Below are 23,183 nucleotides of genomic sequence, written 5' to 3' on the forward strand. Positions count from 1 at the left end.
AGATTGGACATTCAGCCCTTGTAATCATTTTTGGTAAAACATGAAAAATGCAAACAACAATAATGCACTTTTAATTGAAGTTTACCAGGATCATAATAAAATTCATAATTTCATAATTCAGGCTGATGTACTGCAGGGGGATCCACTTGCACCATTTCTATTCGTAACAGTCCTCGACTATGCTCTCAGGAAAACACTAAATGGGAATGTAGATTGTCTTGGGCTCACACTAAAAACCAGGAAAAGTCACAGGATAGGCCCACAAACAATTGCAGATCATATTAACTTCACTGATGACATAGCACGTTGGCTGACAGTCTCAGAGATGCTGAAGAGCTACTCCATCTTGTTGAGACTGCAGCACTAACAGTCAGGCTCAACATGAATGCCAAGAAAACCAAGGCAATGGTTTGCAATATGGCCTCATCCCAATACAAGCGCTTGATGACAGCAATCTTGAAATAGTCAATGACTTCAAATACCTTTGGGCTTGGTTTGGTAGCAGTGGAAAGGACTTTAACATCAGGAAAGTCCAGGCATGTAGCCTGGAAGTAGATATGGAAGAGCAGCCTGCCTAGAAATCTAAAACCCCAAGCTTTTCACCACCACAGTTGAATCAGTCCTGATGTATGGTGCAAGGACGGCGATTGTAACACAAGACTAGTGAGAAAAGCACTTAATGTTACCTGCAATCCCATGAAATGCTTGGGACAGTTTGTTTATTTTACGCATCCTCGCTCCCATTATTCAATGTTGAATGCTGAAAAATAGTAAAAAGTGGTTGCGCTCAATGTCTGCTCCAACATTGTTTCCAGGGGGGAGGGGAGGGGTAGTAAGCAAGTACATAACGTGAGCTATGAAACGTATCATGTATTTTCAGCCTTATGTTCAATTCACAGGAATTTGATCTATTAAACATCATCTGTCCCAACAAATTTCGCACAAGATTGTGGCAGTCGCACACTACCAATAAGGAGCTGTACTGCAATCTCTCCCCTGTGCAAGAAGTGAAACAGAGACAGCTTCCAGAGTTTTGCTGTGGCAGCCTACGTATGTTAAAAGATCAAGAGGACAACCACAGAAGGACAATATCAAGCACCTAATCGAGGATACTGTGTGAGTCATGTGGAGAGCCATCAGCGGAGTCCGACTAGACAAGTCAACCAAAGCAAGTAAGTAAGCAAGCAAAATTATCCCGAGATACACTATTTTGCCGTCCATAAGCAACATGCAAACATGGTGGAGTCTGTTCTACAACATTACTGCAGGTTTGCTATATAATTTCCTTCCATGAGGAACACTCAAATGAGGTAGAGTCTGAATTCTCTGACACAATAGTGATGTCAATGCTTTTTCTGTGGTTGTGCCTCAAGCTTGTCAACAAACCAACTTATGCTCTGCGCAATTAACGTGCGCCATTCAATACTGCTACCAGTGAACTATGTACCTTTGTCACTACCAAATTTGAGGTAAACCAAAGTTTAACCATTTTGATACTTACATAGTTGATAAGGTGTGTATGATTTATTCAATTAAAATTATACAAGATCAACAACACCAACAACTAACACCTACTTTCCTCAACAACAGTTGAGATTTTTATACCACTGGAGACCTCTGGCTACATAATGTTTATGTACAAAAGATTTCTTGCAGATTCAGCAAAAACATTGCCAAATTTGAATCACAGTGGCCTATGGAGTGGTGCATAACTCGCAAACACAAAATCGGAATGTCGTGGATGTCTACTGAAAACTTTTGAAAAATGCACACAAAATTCTGTCACTAGAAAAAGATACCTGAAATCTGTTCCCACAATTGTGAGAGTAGTTCCACCCCCTGTTCCTCCTCGCCTTGGTGATACAGATGTAATAGTAGGCGTCATGTCCCTACGGTACTGCCAAGCACTTGAAAAACTCTGCTGGGCCCCACTAGCCAACATGACCACAATGTCACAATCTAGAGTATCAGCAGTATCTGAAAAATGATAGTGAAATGCATTTGAAATGATCAAGTGATGTTTCATGCGATATCAACTTAGATGTAGGAATCAGTCATAACCTCATGAATATGTGAGCGAGTGTGACGTGGTATGGAACATACTAAAATGAAATCTGGGTGTGAGTACATCCTACACTAACAAACATTTTATGGATTTAATACAAGTTTTCGTGGTAAAATTCCAAGAAAAAAAGTTTTTATAGTAAAATTCCAAGCATTAAAACTCACTTGCCTTGCATACAGTTTTGATAATCCAATCTGTTGCCTTTCTCAATTTCTCTTTGTTAGATGGATCAATTGGTCATAAATGTGACTAAGTTGGAAAGGCAACAGTGAGTTTTTCTTTTAATTTCACAATGGAAAGTTTCAAATCAGATTTCTGAGTTCCTGATAAATCTTTTCAATCTTTTCATAAAACATTTGATGTGAACACTACTAAAGTATGTGTACATCGCATGACTGAAACATTAGAGTTTATGACTGAATATGATTTTGTTGTTCTGCAAATGACAAAATCAATGAGTGTGTCCTTAATTTTTTTCACCAGAACAATATAATGCACAACAACAGAGGGAGAGTGCAATGTGATGGGACAAATTTAAAAAAAAAAGCGCAGTGATTTATAGTGCGCTACGCATAGGCACAACGCCTAGACGTTGATCCACAAGCCTCAGCACACTTTACAGGTTATCGCTGACCACTACGGCCCACATCATTCCATAAACCATTAAACAACAAATCAGGGACTTTGCTGCTTCAATAGCGCACACCCTAGACATTTCACAAATAACCATCGCAACCAGGATCAGCTCCCCGAGTTTCGTACGGGTTACAACGAGACAATTAGCAGTTAGTTCCTAAAATTTTTTCACGAGAGCGTACTAGGCACAGCCTGGGTGTGAACCTGCAACCTCTCGCACCATAGTCGAATGCCTTATCGATTGAGCTAACTTGACTGCTAAATGGCAAGTGCATTAATTTTTGTCATTTGCATGTCAGAAAAATCATATCGGTTTTTAATCTCATTCATAAACAGCATAAAAACATCATATTTATAAAGGAATAAGGTATAACATATTACCATTTAAAATCCATCATTGGCAGCCCAGAATTGCTAACCAGTAATTTAATCGATCAAGTCAAGGCTACACAGTTATACGTGAACGCAAATCGTGTCCGTGCATCAACAAAAATCAATGCACAAAATGCACTCATCAAAGATCCGCTGCCATTGGTCAATTGACTCATGAATATTAATGTAACCACTCGGGTATAAGCCCACCCCCTTTGTTACATTTGTTCTTATATGTGAATGAAAAGCATTGATATGATTTAAGAACTTAGCTAAAATTACTACTGGGCTTATACCGAGTGCACCCTTGTTCCCAGAATGGTTTGAAAAATAGGGGGTGGGCTTATAGCCAAAGGTGGGCTTATACCAGAGTGGTTACGGTAATACCGTTTAGGAATGCTTTGTAATTGGTTGCTAGCCGGGCAGTAAAGCAACTATTCTATTCATCAATTTTATATGCAGAAAATGCAGTTAAAAAAATACATTATGTAATCAAGCAAGATCAGTCTAAAGTCGGACATATTCAATTTTCAGTTTCTAAGTTAATTATAGGAGTGTAAACAGCATTGCAAAGCTACATTTTCTAGAAAACCCCATTGAATTTGGACAGCAAAAGATATGAGCAGTTAAAGAGTTTCCAAAACAAAAGGAAATAATACTTCCTTTGTGTGGCTTTTCAATATTTAAGACACCCAGAAAAAAATTGTATTATCATAGATTTACAAAATATCTTTCTCACTGAATGTGTTATAAGCAAGACAAAATCATTAACATTTGTTGTCAAATCAATCAGAGCCACCTTAAGATATATATGACACGATCTGGTCCATGGGGGCCAAAGGAGGCATTGTTGACAATTGTGTATACTTTAATTATTACATCATACATACAATAGGCTATCATTGACTGAAAACACCAAAGGTCTATCATACTTGGTTCTAAAGTTATGAAGTTTTTGATGTCTATTTTCTTATGTATTTTATTGTTTTTTACTGCATATTTTTACCTTTATCTCATTTTCAAATTTGCCGCCTTTGGGCCCCCATGGACCAGATTGTGTCACATATATTACGTACTGAACTGAAAATCATGACACATAAATTACCTACCTGAATTGGCTGGCACCTCACACTCAATAGTGGTAGCTGTGATACTCCGTATAGGACATATGTTGTTGCAAACATATGCTTTGGTATTAGTTGCATCACCAAATCCGTTACCATTAATTACCAGAGTACGACCTCCTGCAAAGCTTCCTATACATCAACAACAACAAAAACCAAACAAACAAACTATGAAATAATTGTGGTATACCCTGCGCACAAGTATAACCCTAACCCTAATCCTAACCCTACCAAATTGCAACCCTAATCCTAACCCACTAATTATAACCCTAACCCTAATCCTAATTATAACCCTAACTTAACTATAACCCTGACCCTAAAAAACAGGTGCGCATGCAGAGTAAATCAGATTTATACTGTAACTGTAACTGAAATAAAATCACTGATTCTTCACAAAATAAAATATAATATTAAGTTTAATTAGTTACAAAAAATGGTATAAAATCTCTTTAATAGAGGAAAAAAAACATTATTAGGCCAAAAAAAAAGGTTTGTCTCAAAGGTTGCGCTCACATTTGTAAAATCGTGCGATTTGAAAAAAAAAGAAATGCGGACATTTTTTTTATTCAAAAATTTTTTTTTGTTTTTTTTTAGATTTTTCCGGAAAAATTCAGCGAAAATCTGATTTTTGTTCTCAAAATACCATAAAAATACCAAGTCGGGAATAAAAAAAAAAATCGCATTTAGAATTTGTTTTCAAACCACTCGTGAGCTTTGAGACAAACCTTTTTTTTTTGCCTTCTTGATATTTTAGGAGGAATAGTTCATAAAGTAAATTGTTTGTGTTTGTCTACCTTATCCCAAATATTTTTTATTTTTGAGTGTCTCATCAGTCTACCCCCTGAGCACTACCTGCCGATATAACATTGCTTCTTCATTTATCTTCATTTTAATCACCAATCAGATTGGAGTTTTGCAAATAATTCACCCCAATTTTTTTGCGTGGTGAAATTATTCTAACAATGTTGCTGATTGGTCCAATTGATAATGAAAACTTCTTTTTGACCAATAGGCAGGTAGTTCTCATGGGGTTAAACAGGATAAAGGACTTACATGTTACAAAATGTTAAAAGCTGTATTTTTCCCAATGTTGTACATAATTTAACACTATTCAAGAGCTACAAGGGAACTATATACCGTACCTGCATTTCCTGAACCGCCAGTTGCTCGCCGTCGTCGTGATCCAGCTAACGTATAGGGGAAAGTAAACAGTTACAGCAATTTAGTAAACGCAATGTCATGCATCTTAATAATATATAGAAGGAAATATTTGTCTGTGTGTTTGCCTGTACATGTACCTGTATTTCAAATTGCTACACTTTTGATTTTAGCAATTGGTCTGTAAACACATGTAATTCAGAAAACATTGCTACAAATTTCCCTCATGCTAGTTGTGATTCAGCCATATACAAGTTGACAGGCCTTCTTACGGTTAATGGGTGACAGGCTCTGTCTATCTACTGTTGCTACCGGCCCTTCTCCATTCTGCAAGTTGCTCTGCATGGCAAGGTTACTGCTTGATTATCTTGGCATAATTGTGACCTGCTCTGACAAAACCAGGACCAAGTCACATTTTTGACATTTCATGATTTGAATAAAAATATAAGCACTAGACAATAAGCTTTAAAATTATACCAACATTATATACATAGCATTGATACTTTTCAAGATATAGATAATTTTGTGAATGATACCTTGATATTTTTTCCAAATTGCTATTCTGAGTAATGGGCCAATTAGTTTCCTGCCTTATAGGGATTATCATAGTTCAACTGTTATTTATTGATTGAATAAACCTCTTTTTAATAAGTTCTTTCAAGGATTTGCAAGTCCACTTAGTCCCACAGTCAAATACCATGAAATTAAGAATTCAAAATTTGATTTTTTTTAAAAATGGGAATGTCATCTTTAAAGGCCTATAACTCAAAAACATATCTGGTGACTTGTTCTGGGTTTTGTAGGAGCTGGTCACAATTACCGCACAATAACTATAATAGTGGCGTGGATCCCATTGCTGCCACCACACCACTTTCCTATCCAATCCTAAACCAATAGGGTTACTACCCCCTTCAAGATAGGGAAACAAATTAACCCAAGTTAATTACCTAATTAACCCAAGTTAATTACCTAATTAACCAAAGTTAATTACCAAATTAACCAAAGTTAATTACCTGTACTTGTTGTTGTACTCGTAATGCTCAGTTCATATTCAAATTGAACAGCAGATGAGGCATATCCCATTCCTTTCACATGCACATCAACAAGGTATGTTCCTGCAGAGTGCACCCCAACAGCACATACTATACTACTCAAAGTTGAGTTACTCACAACACACTCCACTCCATCTATAGTGACAGTAACATCTGACATGGTATCACTCAACCTGACATTAATAACAATAGAAAAAATGAAACATTAACAATGAATCATGGTGACATTTTATCCATTAATAAGCCATAATGATGGCAGTATATTTTATCATGTTTGGTCATGTAACAAAGAGGGGCTACAATGTGAAACAACCTGTCTTTTATGGCAACATTTTAGTCCGATATTGTGCACAAATTAATCTTCCTGGGTTTTTGCTTTGTTTGTTTGTTCAACATTAATTGCCTTTAATATATAGATGTTTGCAGCTTTTAAATGTTTCCAAAAATTCAAAAAGTATAATTTAGTGCTTTAAGACTAATGGTTTGGCCTTTCCATCAAATCATCATTTATATATTTTAACATGTTTACTCAGTAATTGTAGTTGGTAACTAATCATGATGTTGGTATATGTTATGCAAAGAGTCCTTTAGTTTATTTCTTTTAATTTTTAAGAGGCATCAGGTATACCACTGGAAAGGCTGCTATGTGCAACCTTTGCACACATGCCATGGGTTCTTTGACTCAGAGGTGGTCATCCTGGTATAACAGGTAATTAACTGAAATTCACATGTACACTAGAATTCCCCAGAGGGGGTACTTAAGTTTGGTTTTAGTAGGGGTATGTCGCTGAGAATTTTAGAGCGGACCCATCAATATACCAATTTTTAAAGAAATTTTGGATCCATCAATATACCAAAAGGCCATTTAACCCAAATTATACAAAAATGCATTTAACCCAAATTGTCTAAATTTTGACAAATGTTCCCCCACATTTTGGCTAGATTGAGACAAAATTGGGGTATTTTCTAAACAAAATGAGAAAAGTTTGAAAAAAGGACCCATCCATGTGCCAAAATTGGCCTAGAAAAAGGGGTCATTGATATACCAACAGGCTGAAAATGCTACCCATGTTTGCTCCAAATCCCTGTATGGTCATTTGTACTGAGCCCCCCAGACTATATTGTATAATTGACCAAACAACACAATGTTGTATCCAGGCAACGTATCATGTACTTCTATGCATCCCAACTTGATGTGTCAAGAATTAAATGAACTATAACAATAGTATGTATAGGTAAGTCATTGAACTTCAACTAAAATGTTATTGTATAGCTAATAGAACTCAATCTATGACATACTGTATGGACTAAATTAAACGAAGAGATCAAATTAAGTTACTAACCTGGCACCATCAATTTTGACAGAATCTCCACTTTCACCACTAGCTGGGGTCACAGAATTCACGTTTGGGGTGTAACCAGATGAGTATTCATACGTCTGTTCCACAAAGTCGTGAATACCTGATGTCACTTGCAGTGGGTATTGTCCCGAACTGCTTGAAGGTGTGATAAACTTCACCTCTGATATGGTAATACTTATTATCTCGCATTCTTTATCAGCTATTGTCACTGATGTAGAATCTAGGTGAAAACCGTTACCATGGACAGTGCCCTCTTGTCCTCCTTTTTTGCTACCAATGCCCGGTGTAACACTGAATATATCTTTAGAACTCCAGATGTCCTTGTGGCTGCTATCAGTGAAAGAAACCTTTCCATTGGGTGAAATATAACCGGTCATCAAAGCGCTGCCTACAGGTACGTAACTAACATTGCAAACAATCTCTGTATCAGATACAGCACTGACTACGCAATCTACTCCCCCAATAGTGACTGTCACATCTGACATGGTGTTTGTAAATCCTGACCCAGAGATGGTTATTTCAGTACTGGCACCTGATACTACCGTTGGATTTACATCGCTTACGGTTGGCGTAATGGCTGCACTGAAAGTAAAGTCACATTCGTTGGGGCATGTTCCTGTTGCACCATTAATGTTCAGTAAGACTGAATTAGTTCCTGGTGCTATTGCTTTTGATGTTGTGCAAATTATTTGAGTGTAAGTGACAGTCATGATGACACATACTGACCCACCTATTGTAACAATTAACCCATCGGTTACAAACCCAATCCCTGATATGGTTATTTGCGTACCACCTTCCGTTGACCCCTCAATAGGCGACAATGCTGTAATCATAGGCAGAAGCTTAACAGTATAACCAGCTACATCTGTGCCTTTATAAATGGCAATACCAAGGTTAGCAACTTTCAAGGAAAGAAACTGTGCAATCCCTGGCACAAGTGTACTTTCTGTGAGAATGTTATAAATAATGCGGGTAGAGCTTGCACTGGTTGGTTGACATGTATGGTCTCCTATTTTGACTTCATTTTGACAAATATTGTCTCCGAACCTTATGCCACGGATCTCAATTGGTGTGCTGGAGTCACCCAAGTTTGGCGTAACACTCTCAATGACAGGTGTTGAGCAGGTGTCAAAGTTGAAGCTAAATAGTTTAGAGTTGGCAGGTGATGGTGGTGTTGTGCTACAAGATGATATTAGGCTGGTGACTGGTGTACAACCACCAGCAGGAGGTACCGTAACTAGGAACAAACAATCAGTACAAAGTGTTACTATACAAACAACACTGCATGTGTAGAACAGAAAGACAATGGGCTATTCTATTTAAAATCCACACTACCCCTGTGGAAGAAATTGGAAATATCGTCCCCAAAGGGAGTATGTTTTTCAAATGTAATTGGTATCATTTTGAAACTCACACTCCCTCTGTATAATGGCTATACCTATATCTTCCACATCTGGAGTATGTGGTAGTATTTCAAATGGAAGTTACTCAATTGTCTATTCTATTCAAAATTTATACTCCCTCTGTGGAAGATTTTAGTTAAATCTTCCACAGGGGTAGTGTGGATTTTAAATGGAATAGCCCAATTTTCTTACCATTACATTATGAGATATACAATAGCCCGTTATGTTTATACAATTTTCATGCTGTATGTGCAGCTCAAACAAAATGCCTTTGCACGATGACAAGATGACTTGTTTTCATGAATGAGTGAAAATATTATTAAAGGGATTGTTTTTAGCCACTGTCGTGCATCTATTGTCTCATATACCATGGGCGACATCATTTTTGAAAGTAAAACAACAACAAAGCAATGCCAAGTTGTTTTACGCCAAAAATAATGATGTTGCCCATGTTACGGCCTCCTGCAAAGCTTCCTATACATCAACAACAACAAAAACCAAACAAACATGCAACTATGAAATAATTCTGGTATACCCTGCGCACAAGTATAACCCTAACCCTAATCCTAACCCTACCTAATTACAACCCTAATCCTGACCCACTCTAATTATAACCCTAACCCTAATCATAACCCCAACCTAACTCTAACCCTGACCTTAAAACACAAGGTGCACAGGATAAACTAGAATTATACTGTAACTGTAATTGACATAAAATCACTGATTCTTCACAAAATAAAATGTAAAATTAAGTTTAATTAGTTACAAAAAAGTGGTACAAAATCTCTTTCATAGAGGAAAAAACCCATTATTATTGATATTTTAAGAGGAATATACAAGTTCAGAAAGTAAATTGTTTGTGTTTGTCTACCTTATCCCAAATATTTTTTTTATTTTTGAGTGTCTCATCAGACTACCTTTTAACCCCCTGAGCACTACCTGCCGATCTAACATTGCCTGTGATTGGGCAATTACATGACACCTTCATTCTAATCACTAATCAGAATGGAGTTTTGCAAATAATTCACCCCATTTTTTTGCGTGGTGAAATTATTCTTACAATGTTGCTGATTGGTCCAATTGATAATGAAAACTCATTTTTGACCAATAGGCAGGTAGTTCTCATGGGGTTAAACAGGATAAAGGACTTACATGGTACAAAATGTTAAAAATTGTATTTTTCCCAATGTTGTACATGATTTAACACTATTCAAGAGCTACAAGGGAACTATATACCGTACCTGCATTTCCTGAACTGCCAGTTTCTCGCCGTCGTCGTGATCCAGCTAACGTATAGGGGAAAGTAAACAGTTACAGCAATTTAGTAAACGCAATGTCATGCATCTTAATAACAGAAGGAAATATTTGTCTGTATGTTCGCCTGTACATGTACATGTACCTGTATTTCAAAATTCCTACACTTTTGATTTCAGCAATTGGTCTGTAAACACATGTCATTCAGAAAACATTGTTACAAATTTCCCCAGTGGAGTATGTTTTTCAAATGTAATGGGTATCATTTTGAAACCCATACTCCCTCTGTATAATGGCTTTACCTATATCTTCCACAACTGGAGTGAGTATTTCAAATGGAAATTACTCAATTGTCTATTCTATTCAAAATTTATACTCCCCCTGTGGAAGATTTTAGCTAAATCTTCCACAGGGGTAGTGTGGATTTTAAATGGAATAGCCCAATTTTCTTACCATTACATTATGAGATATACAATAGCCCGTTATGTTTATTCAATTTTCATGCTGTATGTGCAGCTCAAACAAAATGCCTTTGCACGATGACAAGATGACTTGTTTTCATGAATGAGTGAAAATATTATTAAAGGGATTGTTTTTAGCCACTGTCGTGCATCTATTGTCTCATATACCATGGGCGACATTATTTTTGTAAGTAAAACAACAACAAAGCAATGCCAAGTTGTTTTAGGCCAAAAGTAATGATGTCACCCATGTTATATGAGATGATAGATGCACGACAGTGGCTAAAAACAATATCTTGTAGACACTTTAATTCAAGTAAAAATAGTATACGAAACGTTAATCAAATTAAACCTTACATTTTACAAGGAGTTACCTAGGGCTTAGAATTTATCAGACCTGTTGTTGCTATGCACCTCCAATTGATTCAAATAGCACATACAAGTATCGCGTCGACTTGTACGTGCTGAAACATGTTACATCACAATGCAAAGATTTTGATTTTTTGAAATTCGCAATATAATACATATTTTATGGCAGATTATTAAAATTTGATCTTTTTTATTTTTGATATTTAACAGTCCTCAAAGTAAACTTCATTAATCTAATGATATGTACTTAAAAGCGTATGTAGCTGGGAGGAAAAGCTGATGATCATTTAAAAATTTTGACCTTTTGTATTGAGGTACACATCTTTTCCCAAAAAGACCTAAACATTATAGGTCTTTTTGGAGAAAAAAAATGTGTATGCAAAAGGTCAAAATTTTAAATGATCTTCAGCTTTTCCTCCCAGCTACATACACTTTAAGTACATATCATTAGATTTTACTTGAAGGACTGTTAAATATCAAAAATATCAATTTTTAATAATCTTACCTGCCATAAAATTTGTACTATATCACAAATTTCTAAAAATCAAAATTATTTGATATCAAAAAGACATTCCTCATATTCAGAATGCAATTGGATATGTCTGAAGCGCTCTCATAGCAAATGTACATTGCAATCCGAGCCTGTAAGACCACAATTTTAGTGTCCCCTCACTGAGTTGCACACAATTTATTCTAAAAGCCCAAGTCTTTGTTCACTTCCTACCTGTCTCTGACATATCATGCAAAGCTTTATAGTCTCCAACCATCACATCAACATTTTCAGCAATGGAATCATTCTTGACATTGATGGTACCCTTCATATATATTATTTTTGTGCCATCTTTTATAGCTTTATTGCTATAATAATATGTTCCAGGTGCCTTGAAAGTGAAGCAGTATGAGCCTGTGGAAGAGGTTACAAAAAATCATATCAATTTCTGAAGGATATATGACTATATTTTAACAAACAGGTCAGACAAAAAAATGTTGACTTTACACATTTTTACACCCTGACAAAAAATGAAAGAGAAAAGTGCCCCTCTGACAAAAAATGAAAGAGAAAATCAGGAAGGCAAAGGAAAAGAAAAGGGGCAAAAAGCCCGGTTTCCACCAAAATTCACCTCGCTCACGGAACAAAAATAGTGTAAAATACCAAATTTTTGCATGCTATGCGTGCCCAGTAAAATGTTAATAGAGCCATTTTCACTCCGATCATGGGTCAAAATATCCACTGATAAAGGTGCCCCCAATTTTTTTTATTTTGCCCCCCCCCCACCAAAAAAAGCTGGCTACATCCCTGACTAGACGGGCAGGAATATGGTAGGCTGCTGTGCTTAGTCCTTGATATTGGAATCTTGTGCTTTTATATGACACTACTTCCATGCGTTGTGCTTGCAGTTAAATTGGATTGATAAACAAGTATGATTGACAGTGTGTGTTAGAGACAAAATCCCAGGGTAAAGTTCTACTTGAAAAAGTACATAGTCGGATTTTTCACTCGGGCTTTCGCGATCAAATAAACTGTAGATCCCAAAATTAGAATTGTCCAGTATTGAAGTGAGCCACTATAATTATACAAGATATGTTGCATTCAATAACATAGGTCTATGTATAATTTACTTTTACTGTCACTAATTATATCAACTCTTTATGACCATTTTACTATTGAACACTTTAATTTGAATAAACGTCAGTATAATTTTGAGTTCAGCAAAATGCGTTCACCATGATTAATAATAACATATTTTTATTTATCAAAATTTGACTATGGCATAGTCTAATAACAATACCGCTAACTTTCTAAAACAGCCTACCTTTAGGAGTTGGTGGTCCAGCATGAAACCCTGAGCCATCATAATCATCATCATCTTCATCATCACTAGCTGTTTGATATACTGTGAATTTTTTTCCTTCAACAGCATCGGGCACTGACCACCAGAAACAAACAGTCTCTCCAACCATTATGTCTTTTTCAAGTGGAATCCACTGATAACCAGTTCCAACTTCTACAACACATATAATGAGAAGAGAAAGATATAAGTACATTCATTGTTTGATCAAAGGCCTATTCTGTGATCCCAGTTGTAAGTTGTAACAAAATTTATAAATGTTTATAAATTGCCTAAAAGTGAAGGATAAGTCATTAATGGTGGTTTTAATCCTGGAATTATGGAAGCTTTTGAGCCTCATGACTGCTAAATTGTTGATTTAAAGTATGTAAAATATACATAATTATCTAGAATGGAAAAGACTTAATTTTGGGCAAAAATGCTCATTTTTGGAGAAAATCCAAAAAAAGAAGAACTTTTTATTTCACCCCAATTTTTTTGTTGAGTAAAAACAAAATTTGTATTCATTAAAAAAAAACTAGATATAAATATCTAGGACCCGTTCTCTACGCCTTTAAGAGTACAAACTGTATCAAAATGACTGAAACCAACATATAACATATACAAGGGGGTATCAAAAAGTTTTAGAAATCGGCCAGAAGTGAAAGAGCTATATCAATGAAATTTTGTCAGTGCAATAACTGGTCCTTATGTACACTATGGTGCAAAAATGGTCTCATAAGTATGTTTACTTTTTTTACAGGAGCTAGATGTCACTACCTGCCTATGTAACCGCATAACCAGCAAAATGGAGAAAATTGAGGCATGCAGCATGATTAAGTTCCATTTTAAGGGTTACAGTGCCCAGAAAATCTGTGATGAAATAAAAATTCCTTTTCCAAAAAGCGACAGTGACATATCACAATCACCACCGAAGATAACATTCATTTCATCATCAATTTTCTAGGCACTGCAACCCTTCAAAAGCAGGATCTTAATAATGCTGATTTCCTCAATTGTCTCAATCTTGCAGTTTATGCGCAGTAACTGGGGCAGCAGGTTATTGGCATCTAGTGCCACCTGTAAAAAAGTAAACATACCTATGAGACCATTTTGACCATAATGTACATAAGGACCAGTTATTGTACTGACAAAATTTCATTGATATAGCTCTTTCACTTCTGGGCGATTTCTAAAACTTTTTGATACCCCCTCGTACTTTGATCAGCTCGTAATCGTCGGGAATTGTTAGGCTTTTACTACTACACCGAAAAAGTAGATCCACGTTAAGAGTGATATTGTTCACCTGGAAGATCTAAAATGTGCATGTTAAAGAAAGTAGACAAGTATAGGACTTGAATTAATCATTTGTGATTTTTCTGACGAGGTGTCAAAAGACAATTCTCAAAATAAAATATATTGATATTAATCCGCGATGTTAAAATTCCCGCCGATTACGAACTGATCAAAGTATATGTGACACGATCTGGTCCATGGGGGCCAAAGGCGGCAAATTTGAAACTGAGATAAAGGTAAAAATATGGAGTAAAATACAATAAAATACATAAAAAAACAGACATCAAAAAACTTCATAACTTTAAAACCGAGTGTGCTAGACTTTTGGCGTTTTCAGTAAATGATAGACTATTGTAAGTACTATGTATAATGTAATAATTACAGAAACTCAATTTTCAAAAATGCCTCCTTTGGCCCCCTATGGACCAGATTGTGTCACATATGGTTATGTTTGCTGATTTTTTTATCACTGTTATGTATCAGTTTAGGCTTATTTTTGTCTAAATATATGAAATCATAGCAGTTTTATCTTCTCTAAGAACTCAGTTCATGAAGGTGGCACATTTTGAGCTGTGAATTATAGGTATGGGTTTCACTTCTAAAATAAATACAGTTTGTAATCATTTTTTAATTTTGTTTTTCTAGTGATTTATAAAATTAAGTGAAATTTTTTTATATATGAGTTTATATATAAAACAAATATTGAATGTTTTTATTTGTTCAATGGAAGAATATTTTCATTCCATGAAAAATGAACTGTTCCATTCAACTCTGTAAAGCCTCGTTACATGGAACAGTCCATATTTCACCTCATGAAAATATTCTTACCATTGTACTCATAAGTATTCAATATTTGTATACTAATTATTGTTCACTAAAATAGGATATAGGGAAATTAGGGTCTACACCATTTTGCACTCTGATGTGGCAGTGACTTCGGTGCGAATATCATTGGGCGCAGCTAAAAATCGCTAGTGTTCGCTCAAAGTGCTGGCATGCACACGCACGCGATTAAAGACGCTGCATAGATGTGTGCGCAAAACAGCTGCCTCAACGCCTTGACGTCACTGCCACATCAGGGGGAAAAATTATAGGGACTCTTACCTGGATGTATGCCCTGGTTAGATATAGTGTGTGTCTGCAATACTTGCTTGGTAACACATTCAATCTGCTCATCGATGAGTGTTATGATCTCACATTCTGATGAACTCCCAAATGTTACCTTCACGAGAGAACTATTGGTTCCAAACCCCTCACCAGGAATTGTCACTGTGGTACCACCAAGAATTGAACCACTGTTTGGACTTACTCCAGTTATTTTTAGTGTGAAAGTAAAATCACCAATTTGACTGTATAAAATATAAAGGTACAAAATTGTTACTTTTAAGGTTAAAAAAGTGGGTATGGTTAATCCAACGGATGAGGACACAAAACACATCAAGAATCAATGAATGTTACAAAAGGATACCTTGAATATATACAAACTAGAAAGAAAAGGGGCAAAACGTGGGGAAACAGGTAAAATACAGACTAGATAGGGGGCCAAAAAGGGGGCCAAAAAAACAACTAATGTAGGCACAGAAGTAGGTAAAGTTCGATAGCAATCAATTACCAATTCCAAGGCCCACAGAAGTGTTAAACCAACAAAAACAAGGGGATATAAACCTTGTGCTTCCTTGTGCTAGTTTTATCAAGAGTTGCCTATACTTTTATTTTAAATTCCAGTGTAGAAATTTATTTATTGAATGCAGATTTCAGCGTTTAATATCAAAGCATTCACTATATCTAGTGCCTTTCCTTTAAATAATTAACCTTCACATAACATTGACATAAAATGGTAATGATGTTTTGCGTCTGAGCTCTTGGACTCCCTTAAGTTGCTAAGTGACGTGGTATGTCAAAAACAGGCGGATTTGGGCATAGAATTTTCAGAGTTCAAAGGTCAATTTTATCAAAATGGAAAATCAGATTGGTTTTTGATTTGTACCATTACATTGAACTACTTGAGACCTTCATTCAAAAGCACAGGTGAAAAAACTTTTAGTTATCCCATGAGGTGTTATTGACCTTTGACCCCATAAAATTCTATGTCCAAATCCGCGTGGCTTTGACATACCATGTCACATATATTTCCCAGCATGCGTTATTCCCAGAGTTTAGAAATTGTATGAAATACAGAAGCACAACAGTTTTTTTGTGTGTAATTGCTTATCTAGGCACCCTGGCTGAAATTTGATACACTTTTCGGCTAGGGCATTAACAGCATAAAAACTAGCATCTTGTACAGACTGCTGATGACAGGTTTGCACCCAGATGTAGCTATTAACATCCTTGATGAAGATAGTAAAAATGATGAATGGAAAAAACCCCTTGTAAAATGATGAATGGAAGTAACCCCTTGAAATAGTACATGATTGGAAGCATGGAGAAAATGCCATTGGGGAAATGCACACACACTAAATGACAATCACATTATTTGTGCTCTACATCAGTAAGCATGAATAGGATTTCCCATGGAAAGTCAGTATCAGGGCAGAGAAGGTCACGGATCCCACTTTCGGCTGCCAGTCAGAGGGAATTTGAGGTATACTACACAATACATTTCCTAACCAGCAGCTTCAGTTAAAGGAATTGATACCTTCCCCCTGACCTTGTCATATGATATCCTCTGATATTGAACTCCCCCAGAGAAATATCAAATCCTATTCAACCCTCATATGCCTCACCTAGTATCCGCAAATCCCTTGCCAGGAACTGAGAGTTCAACATCATATTGTCCCGGTGTATGGTCTGGTATAGTGCAGCTGATTTCTGTTTCAGACTCAGCTGTAATTACACACTCTGTACCACCTAAGTTGACTTCATTCCCACTGGCAGCAAACTCAGTACCTGTTAACACTAGACTCCCACCACCTGCATGGTCAAAAATTGAACACCACTGAAAATGTTAGTTATAATCGCAGATGACACAGTCCTTGAGGTGAGTTGTAGTGTCTATGAAGATAACGATGGGATACATTGTAAAAGATAACAGCAGCATTGATTTAGAGAATAAAGGTATTGTTTTTATACATTTGGTCGCTTCAAGTTCGGTAGTGACATCAATGCTTTTCGCCATTGCACCGCAAGCGTGCCGATCGACTAACTTACCTGGTATGCATGCATGTACACTTCGCGCGATTAACTCAGAGACGTGTGCGATTCAATACTGCAGCGAGCGAAAAACACACATACATCACTACCGAATTTGAGGTGAACCAAATTATAGTCAACAATGCGATCATTTTTGCGGCACATCCCCATATGGTCATTTGTAATGAATACCCCTAGACTTACTGACCCCAGCATATAATATAACATAACATGCTCAATCTGAGACTATTGATGGACGTGTTGTCTCAATGTCTTTGTTTGTTCTGGTGCATGATGCATAACTCTAATTACCGTCTTATATAGCATTTTATATAACACCTAAGTAGATCCTTGCCATTTGATTGGTCGATTGTTGGTCACATGTCATTCAATAAATAAACTATTTTACGGCCTACGTCACTACCGTGGAATTTGGTTATATGCGCCGTGCATTTTCGTTATATGCACCGTGCATTTTTGTTATATTCCATACGTTCTATTGCATGGCTAGAGAATTGCATGTTTTTTTCAGTCCGATCGGCCATACCGGGTTACGGGAGATTTTTAAAACAACACACTTATTTTGTGGCAATTCTGGATGATGAATAACCGTAAGAAATATAATCCACATCTACAAATAAAGCTGTGAATATGCCTTTTTCGTTGGGGAAAGTAGAAAACAAAGTGAAAAGGTAAGCTTACAACATGCATAGGTTAGGCCCAGCATGCCTGTGGCTAGGTAAGCTTAAATTTCATTTTACCGCATAGGAAAAGCCTGATAATAATAGGCCCTTATTATAATACTTTTGAACATGTTGATTGGCTTATTTTTTGGTGATAAATTTGCTAAAAAAGGGCCTACTCGTCTATACGATTCGTATGATTTTTTTTAAACTCGTCTCGTGCGAGGCCATTACAATCAACCAATCAAATGACAAAGGTCTACTTAGATGTTATATAAAACAAATAATGAATGTTTTTTCATTCGTGCAATGGTAAGAATATTTTCATTCGTTGAAAAATGGAATGTTCCATTCAACTCAGCTTCGCTTCATTGAATGGAACATTCCATTTTTCAACTCATGAAAATATTCTTACCATTGCACTCATAAACATTCATTATTTGTATAATATGCTTAATACATACCTAACACTGAGCTAGATGATGGTGTCATTGCTGTAATAGTAGGAGTCAAACTACTTGCAAACGTGTATGCATCCTGTAATATTAATGTATTACCATTACCATTGGTTAAAACAACACTTCCAATTGTTGTGGCACGCTTCTTCCGGCTTACTGGAGCACCCTGCAATACAAATGAAATGACTTGAATTAGACATCAGTGGTGAAAGAAAGACAGATGTATGCAGCATAGGAGTGTAAAGGGCACGGTGGTGCAGCGGTACTGGCTCTGCCTTGCAATAGGTGGATTTCGGGTTTGGCGCTTTACCTTAATTGTCTCTCTCTACCCAGGGGTGAAATGGGGATCTGTTATGAATATTGTCCATGAGCACTGCCTAAATGTATGAGCATGCCTTGGGCATTGTATGGCAGCTGACATATTTTAATGACAGCGGAATAAATGTAAAGCGCTTTGATACACATAAAACATGTGAAAGGCACTGTATAAATGCCAACATTTTATGGGTTACATTTGCTTGTTGTATCAGTTTATGTGTGTTCTACAAACCATTTGACTGGTTTAGGGAGTCACTGCTATACACTGGCACAGCACAATCTAATGAACCTAAATCGATAGTAATTTTATTTCACAGCCAGGATTATTGCTTAACGCTTCTGTCAAAAGGGATGATAATTATTAGATCCTTCATCCATACTAGTATATGCAGCTAGTTTGACTTAATTAATGAACTATGAGGAATCAAAAATGCAAATGACGCATATTGTTTTGAAATACGTTTTTAGGCTAGTTTGCGATCTATCAATACCATCCATAAAGCCAAAACAACCCAGCTCCCGCATGTCTACTGATGTGTGTATCCCCCTGATTGATGTACATTACTATGCAAATGTAGATGGGATGTATCAAAGTGTAATACTATTAGCAAGCCTGAGGACATTTTTGCTGATTTTTGTGTTTATTTGTGTTTCAATACACACAAAAAAGAAATCTTATAAGCAATTAGTGGCCTGGAATAATACAAGCAAGTGGGCACATTAATGTCAAATGCATTTTGTGAGTGTTTCTAAAGTTTGTTCGGTTTATGTAAGGCGGAAAAAATAAGGCTCATAACACTGTGTATTGATATAGAATGGCATGCACACTGTTGGGCGCAATGCGTATGGTAGTTGTGTGTTGCGTAATGTGTGACTGCGTGAATTTACGCTAGCGTAAGTTGGGACTTTATTGACTAGTGCAGTAACAAAAGCCGAATAATTTCCACCTGATATAAGCCGAAAAAACTTAAGTCCATTACACATGAGACAAATTGTTGACTGTCCAAAGTTTGACATACATACTCCTTTGCAGGTGCAGAGTTACAAGAATGTCCATGTTTGATGGCATATGCAGGCTTTGCCATTTGAAATTTGCAGGGGAGCTTTTTATCGCTCTCCTTGAATGCTAAATGCCAGGATAGCACTTGGAGAGCATTTTTACTGTACTGTATATATGTGGTTAATATTGTTACACCAAAGGTAGGCGAGCAATAAAAAGCTCTCCTCAGCTTTATGTGAGGGGAGTGATGATGGGGAGTGATGATGGGGAGCAATCACTCTAGCTCAAACGGCAAAACCTGCATATGCATCCCCCACCTGAACACACACAGACATCATGAACCAAATCAATCACAGGAGTCAAGCACATCTCTGATTGGGATAACTCAGTAGGCTACTACTGTAATAGCAATATTCAACTTACTTGTATTTTCTCAATGGTACACACAATCTGGTCATATGTGATAGAAGTTATCATACAATTGTGACCATCAACCTCGACGGCGGCTTCATTGTCTTCAAGTACATCACTATTACAGGAGCAGAACCCATGACCTGTCACTGTTAATTCAGTACCACCTAAAAATTTAACAAAATCATTTAATGTAAGTATTTATATATATTGGAGAAAGTCAGCATGGTCAAATTTGAATAAAACAAAGGTAAAGAGCAAAGGTAAAAAGGGGAATTGTTCTCCCCACAGCCTGCCAAAAATTGCTTGCCACCCCCTCGTCCTGCCAAAAAATCTTTGCCACCCTCTATACACACATTAAACATGCCAAATGAAATGGTCTAGATATATGTGATGCGGATCAACAGGGGTGTGAGAGGCCTCAGAGGAAAATTACTTTAAAAAGCCAAAAAACAGCGTAAAATCAGGGTAAAAAAGCCAAATATGGGCTGACAATAAAAGAAAACACATAAATTTTGGCAATAAAAAAAGCTAGAATCAGCTTAAAAGCTGAACTCTCACACCCCTGGATCAACCAAAATCAGTCTGAAGTAGGCCCGGGTCAATTCTGGGATTCTTACATTTTCATTTTCAGCGTATTCATAGCTCCATATTAGTGAAAACCCCATGTCAATACAACCTTTGGTTACAAAGTTACAACAATTTGAACACCGGTACATTAAAAAGAAAGAAACAGAGAAAATCAGAAAAATTAAAGTTAGAGCACTTTAATTGAGTCATTTTTAGCACACCTAAAATACATCTAAAAGTCAACTTAGCAATGATACCTTTGGTTTAAGATATGGCTACGAAATTTGGCATAACAAAATGCTAAATCTCAATTTTAACTTTGTCTCCTTTGGCCTCCATGGACCAGATTGTGTCACATATATGTGACCCGTTCTGACAAAACCAGGAACAAGTCGCATTTTTGAAATTTCATGATTTGAATAACAATGTAAGCATGGGGCAATTAGCTTTAAAATGATACCAAAATTATATACATAGCATCAATACTTTTCAAGATATGGATAATTTTGTAAATGATACCTTGATATTTTTGCCAAACTGCTATTTTGAGTAATGGGCTTTACAAAGGATTGAATAGGGATTATCAATGTTCAACTGTTAATTATTATACCTCTTTTTAATCTTTTAACTTTCAAGGATTTGAAAGTCCACTTAGTCCCAAGGTCAAATACCATGAAATTAATAATTCCAAAATTTGATTTTTTAAAAATGGGAATGTCAATTTTAAAGGCCTATAACTCAAAAACATCCCTGGCGACTTGTTCCGGGTTTTGTTGGAGCCGGTCACACATATATATTGATGTTAAAAAACAGATACTCACCAGCTGTGCTTCCACTTAGAGGACTAACACCAGTTATACGGCCTGTGTATTCAAACGTCACATCTCCTGTTATGAGAACAAATTATACTTTATTGCTGTCGAATTGTATCTATTTTTTTATGTAATACTAAATCACATCAACTTTTAGCACTTCTATAATTTTTCATATTATGTGACGTCATGAAGCATACTGAGGAAAATGTTGTGAAAAGTCAATGTTAAGATTTCTGCATGATCATAAAGTACTTTAATGTGCCGCAAATGCCATGATGATATAAGAATGCCCAGTTATAGTTGAAAACATTTGAGTAATTACATAGTGAAGAAAAGATTGGTTGTGATGTACAACTTTTGTTTGAAACTTGTTTATTATTTTGATTTTCTATTGATTTTTCACATGTTATGCGATGTGCACCGATGTGACTCCCAGGAGCCATGTCGGTGAGCCTCTCTTCCACACATATTTGTTATGAGTACGCGCTTCCCGGTCTTTATGCCGGAAGGTGGTTGTGTACATGTGCACTTTTTATAAAGTGTCCTTTTGTTGTTACGATTTTGATGGTAGTGTTATTGATAATGTGTACTATAGCAGCTGGTCTGTTTATATTTATACAAATGACTCGTGATGCCATAAGGTCTTTTTCTGTGGATGACCTAAAAAGGGGACATTAATGAAAAATGGTAATTTGTACCGCGCCCTATGCACACACCAGAAAGTGTGAGGGATTATGAAAACTTCTGTACTTACCATCTGAATGGCTAGCTAACCCATTTGGTGACACGTTGACAACAACCTTGTTGCTCCCAGCACCACCTTTACCAACAGTACACTCTATGGATGATTCTGAGGCATCTGTAACAGCGCAACCAACACCTCCTATTTTGACTTGGTTATCTACCATGGTAGTGCTGAAGCCACTCCCAGATATAGTGATTGATGTACCATCGTTACCTGTCATTGGATAATACAAATTGACATTTCAAAAAATTATGAACTTTGCCTCTGTAACCACAATTAACCAACAAATAAGGATAATTGATTAATACAGATACATGTAGTTACGAATACCCAATGGACGTAATTTTATGAAGGGTCCTTTAAGTAAATCCCTATTACTTATGAAGGGTACTGTTCTTAAGTAAGTTGAGTGAAATGGAACCAAGAGTCGTAAGTTACAAATGATTTCAAGATTTATGAAACTTGAAGTGGACCCTAGGTCACATCATGGATTCAACCTATAAAATTAATACCATCTCTGTGCTTAACATGCATGGATGTACTTTCACAAGTTATTGATGATATTTTTTCCATTTTTTATATTGTGTAATTATTTGTAACAAGCACTAGCTTTACAAATAAGTTAGTTTATTGCAAACTGACTGAGAGTAATATTTTGACACAGTCAGGGC

The 23,183-nt window shown here is 36.4% G+C and overlaps 3 protein-coding genes across 3 annotated transcripts in view; all 3 read right to left on the reverse strand.

The window, feature by feature from the left end:
* LOC140155289 (fibrocystin-L-like) overlaps positions 1 to 6,567 on the reverse strand; it is a 68,270-nt gene extending 61,703 nt beyond the window's left edge. The window contains exons 1-4 of the mRNA XM_072178066.1: positions 6,369 to 6,567; positions 5,340 to 5,384; positions 4,183 to 4,329; positions 1,800 to 1,977 (exon numbers count right to left, since the gene is read on the reverse strand). Of these exons, the coding sequence (XP_072034167.1) occupies positions 1,800 to 1,977; positions 4,183 to 4,329; positions 5,340 to 5,384; positions 6,369 to 6,567 (569 nt within the window). The remainder of the gene's footprint in view (positions 1 to 1,799; positions 1,978 to 4,182; positions 4,330 to 5,339; positions 5,385 to 6,368) is intronic.
* A 5,401-nt stretch (positions 6,568 to 11,968) lies between these two features.
* On the reverse strand, positions 11,969 to 18,687 carry LOC140155298 (fibrocystin-L-like). The gene is made up of 5 exons (XM_072178077.1): positions 18,660 to 18,687; positions 17,107 to 17,293; positions 15,485 to 15,729; positions 13,070 to 13,261; positions 11,969 to 12,159 (listed from the first exon to the last, which is right to left on the reverse strand). Exons 1-5 carry the CDS (start codon positions 18,685 to 18,687, stop codon positions 11,969 to 11,971), a joined length of 843 nt encoding a protein of 280 aa, XP_072034178.1.
* A 3,048-nt stretch (positions 18,688 to 21,735) lies between these two features.
* LOC140155303 (fibrocystin-L-like) overlaps positions 21,736 to 23,183 on the reverse strand; it is a 30,590-nt gene continuing 29,142 nt past the window's right edge. Inside the window, exons 13-14 of the mRNA XM_072178091.1 lie at positions 22,522 to 22,725; positions 21,736 to 21,839 (exon numbers count right to left, since the gene is read on the reverse strand). Coding sequence (XP_072034192.1) covers positions 21,736 to 21,839; positions 22,522 to 22,725 — 308 coding nt within the window. The remainder of the gene's footprint in view (positions 21,840 to 22,521; positions 22,726 to 23,183) is intronic.

The sequence above is a fragment of the Amphiura filiformis genome, chromosome 1 (assembly GCF_039555335.1).
Source record: "Amphiura filiformis chromosome 1, Afil_fr2py, whole genome shotgun sequence".
NCBI lineage: Eukaryota > Metazoa > Echinodermata > Ophiuroidea > Amphilepidida > Amphiuridae > Amphiura > Amphiura filiformis.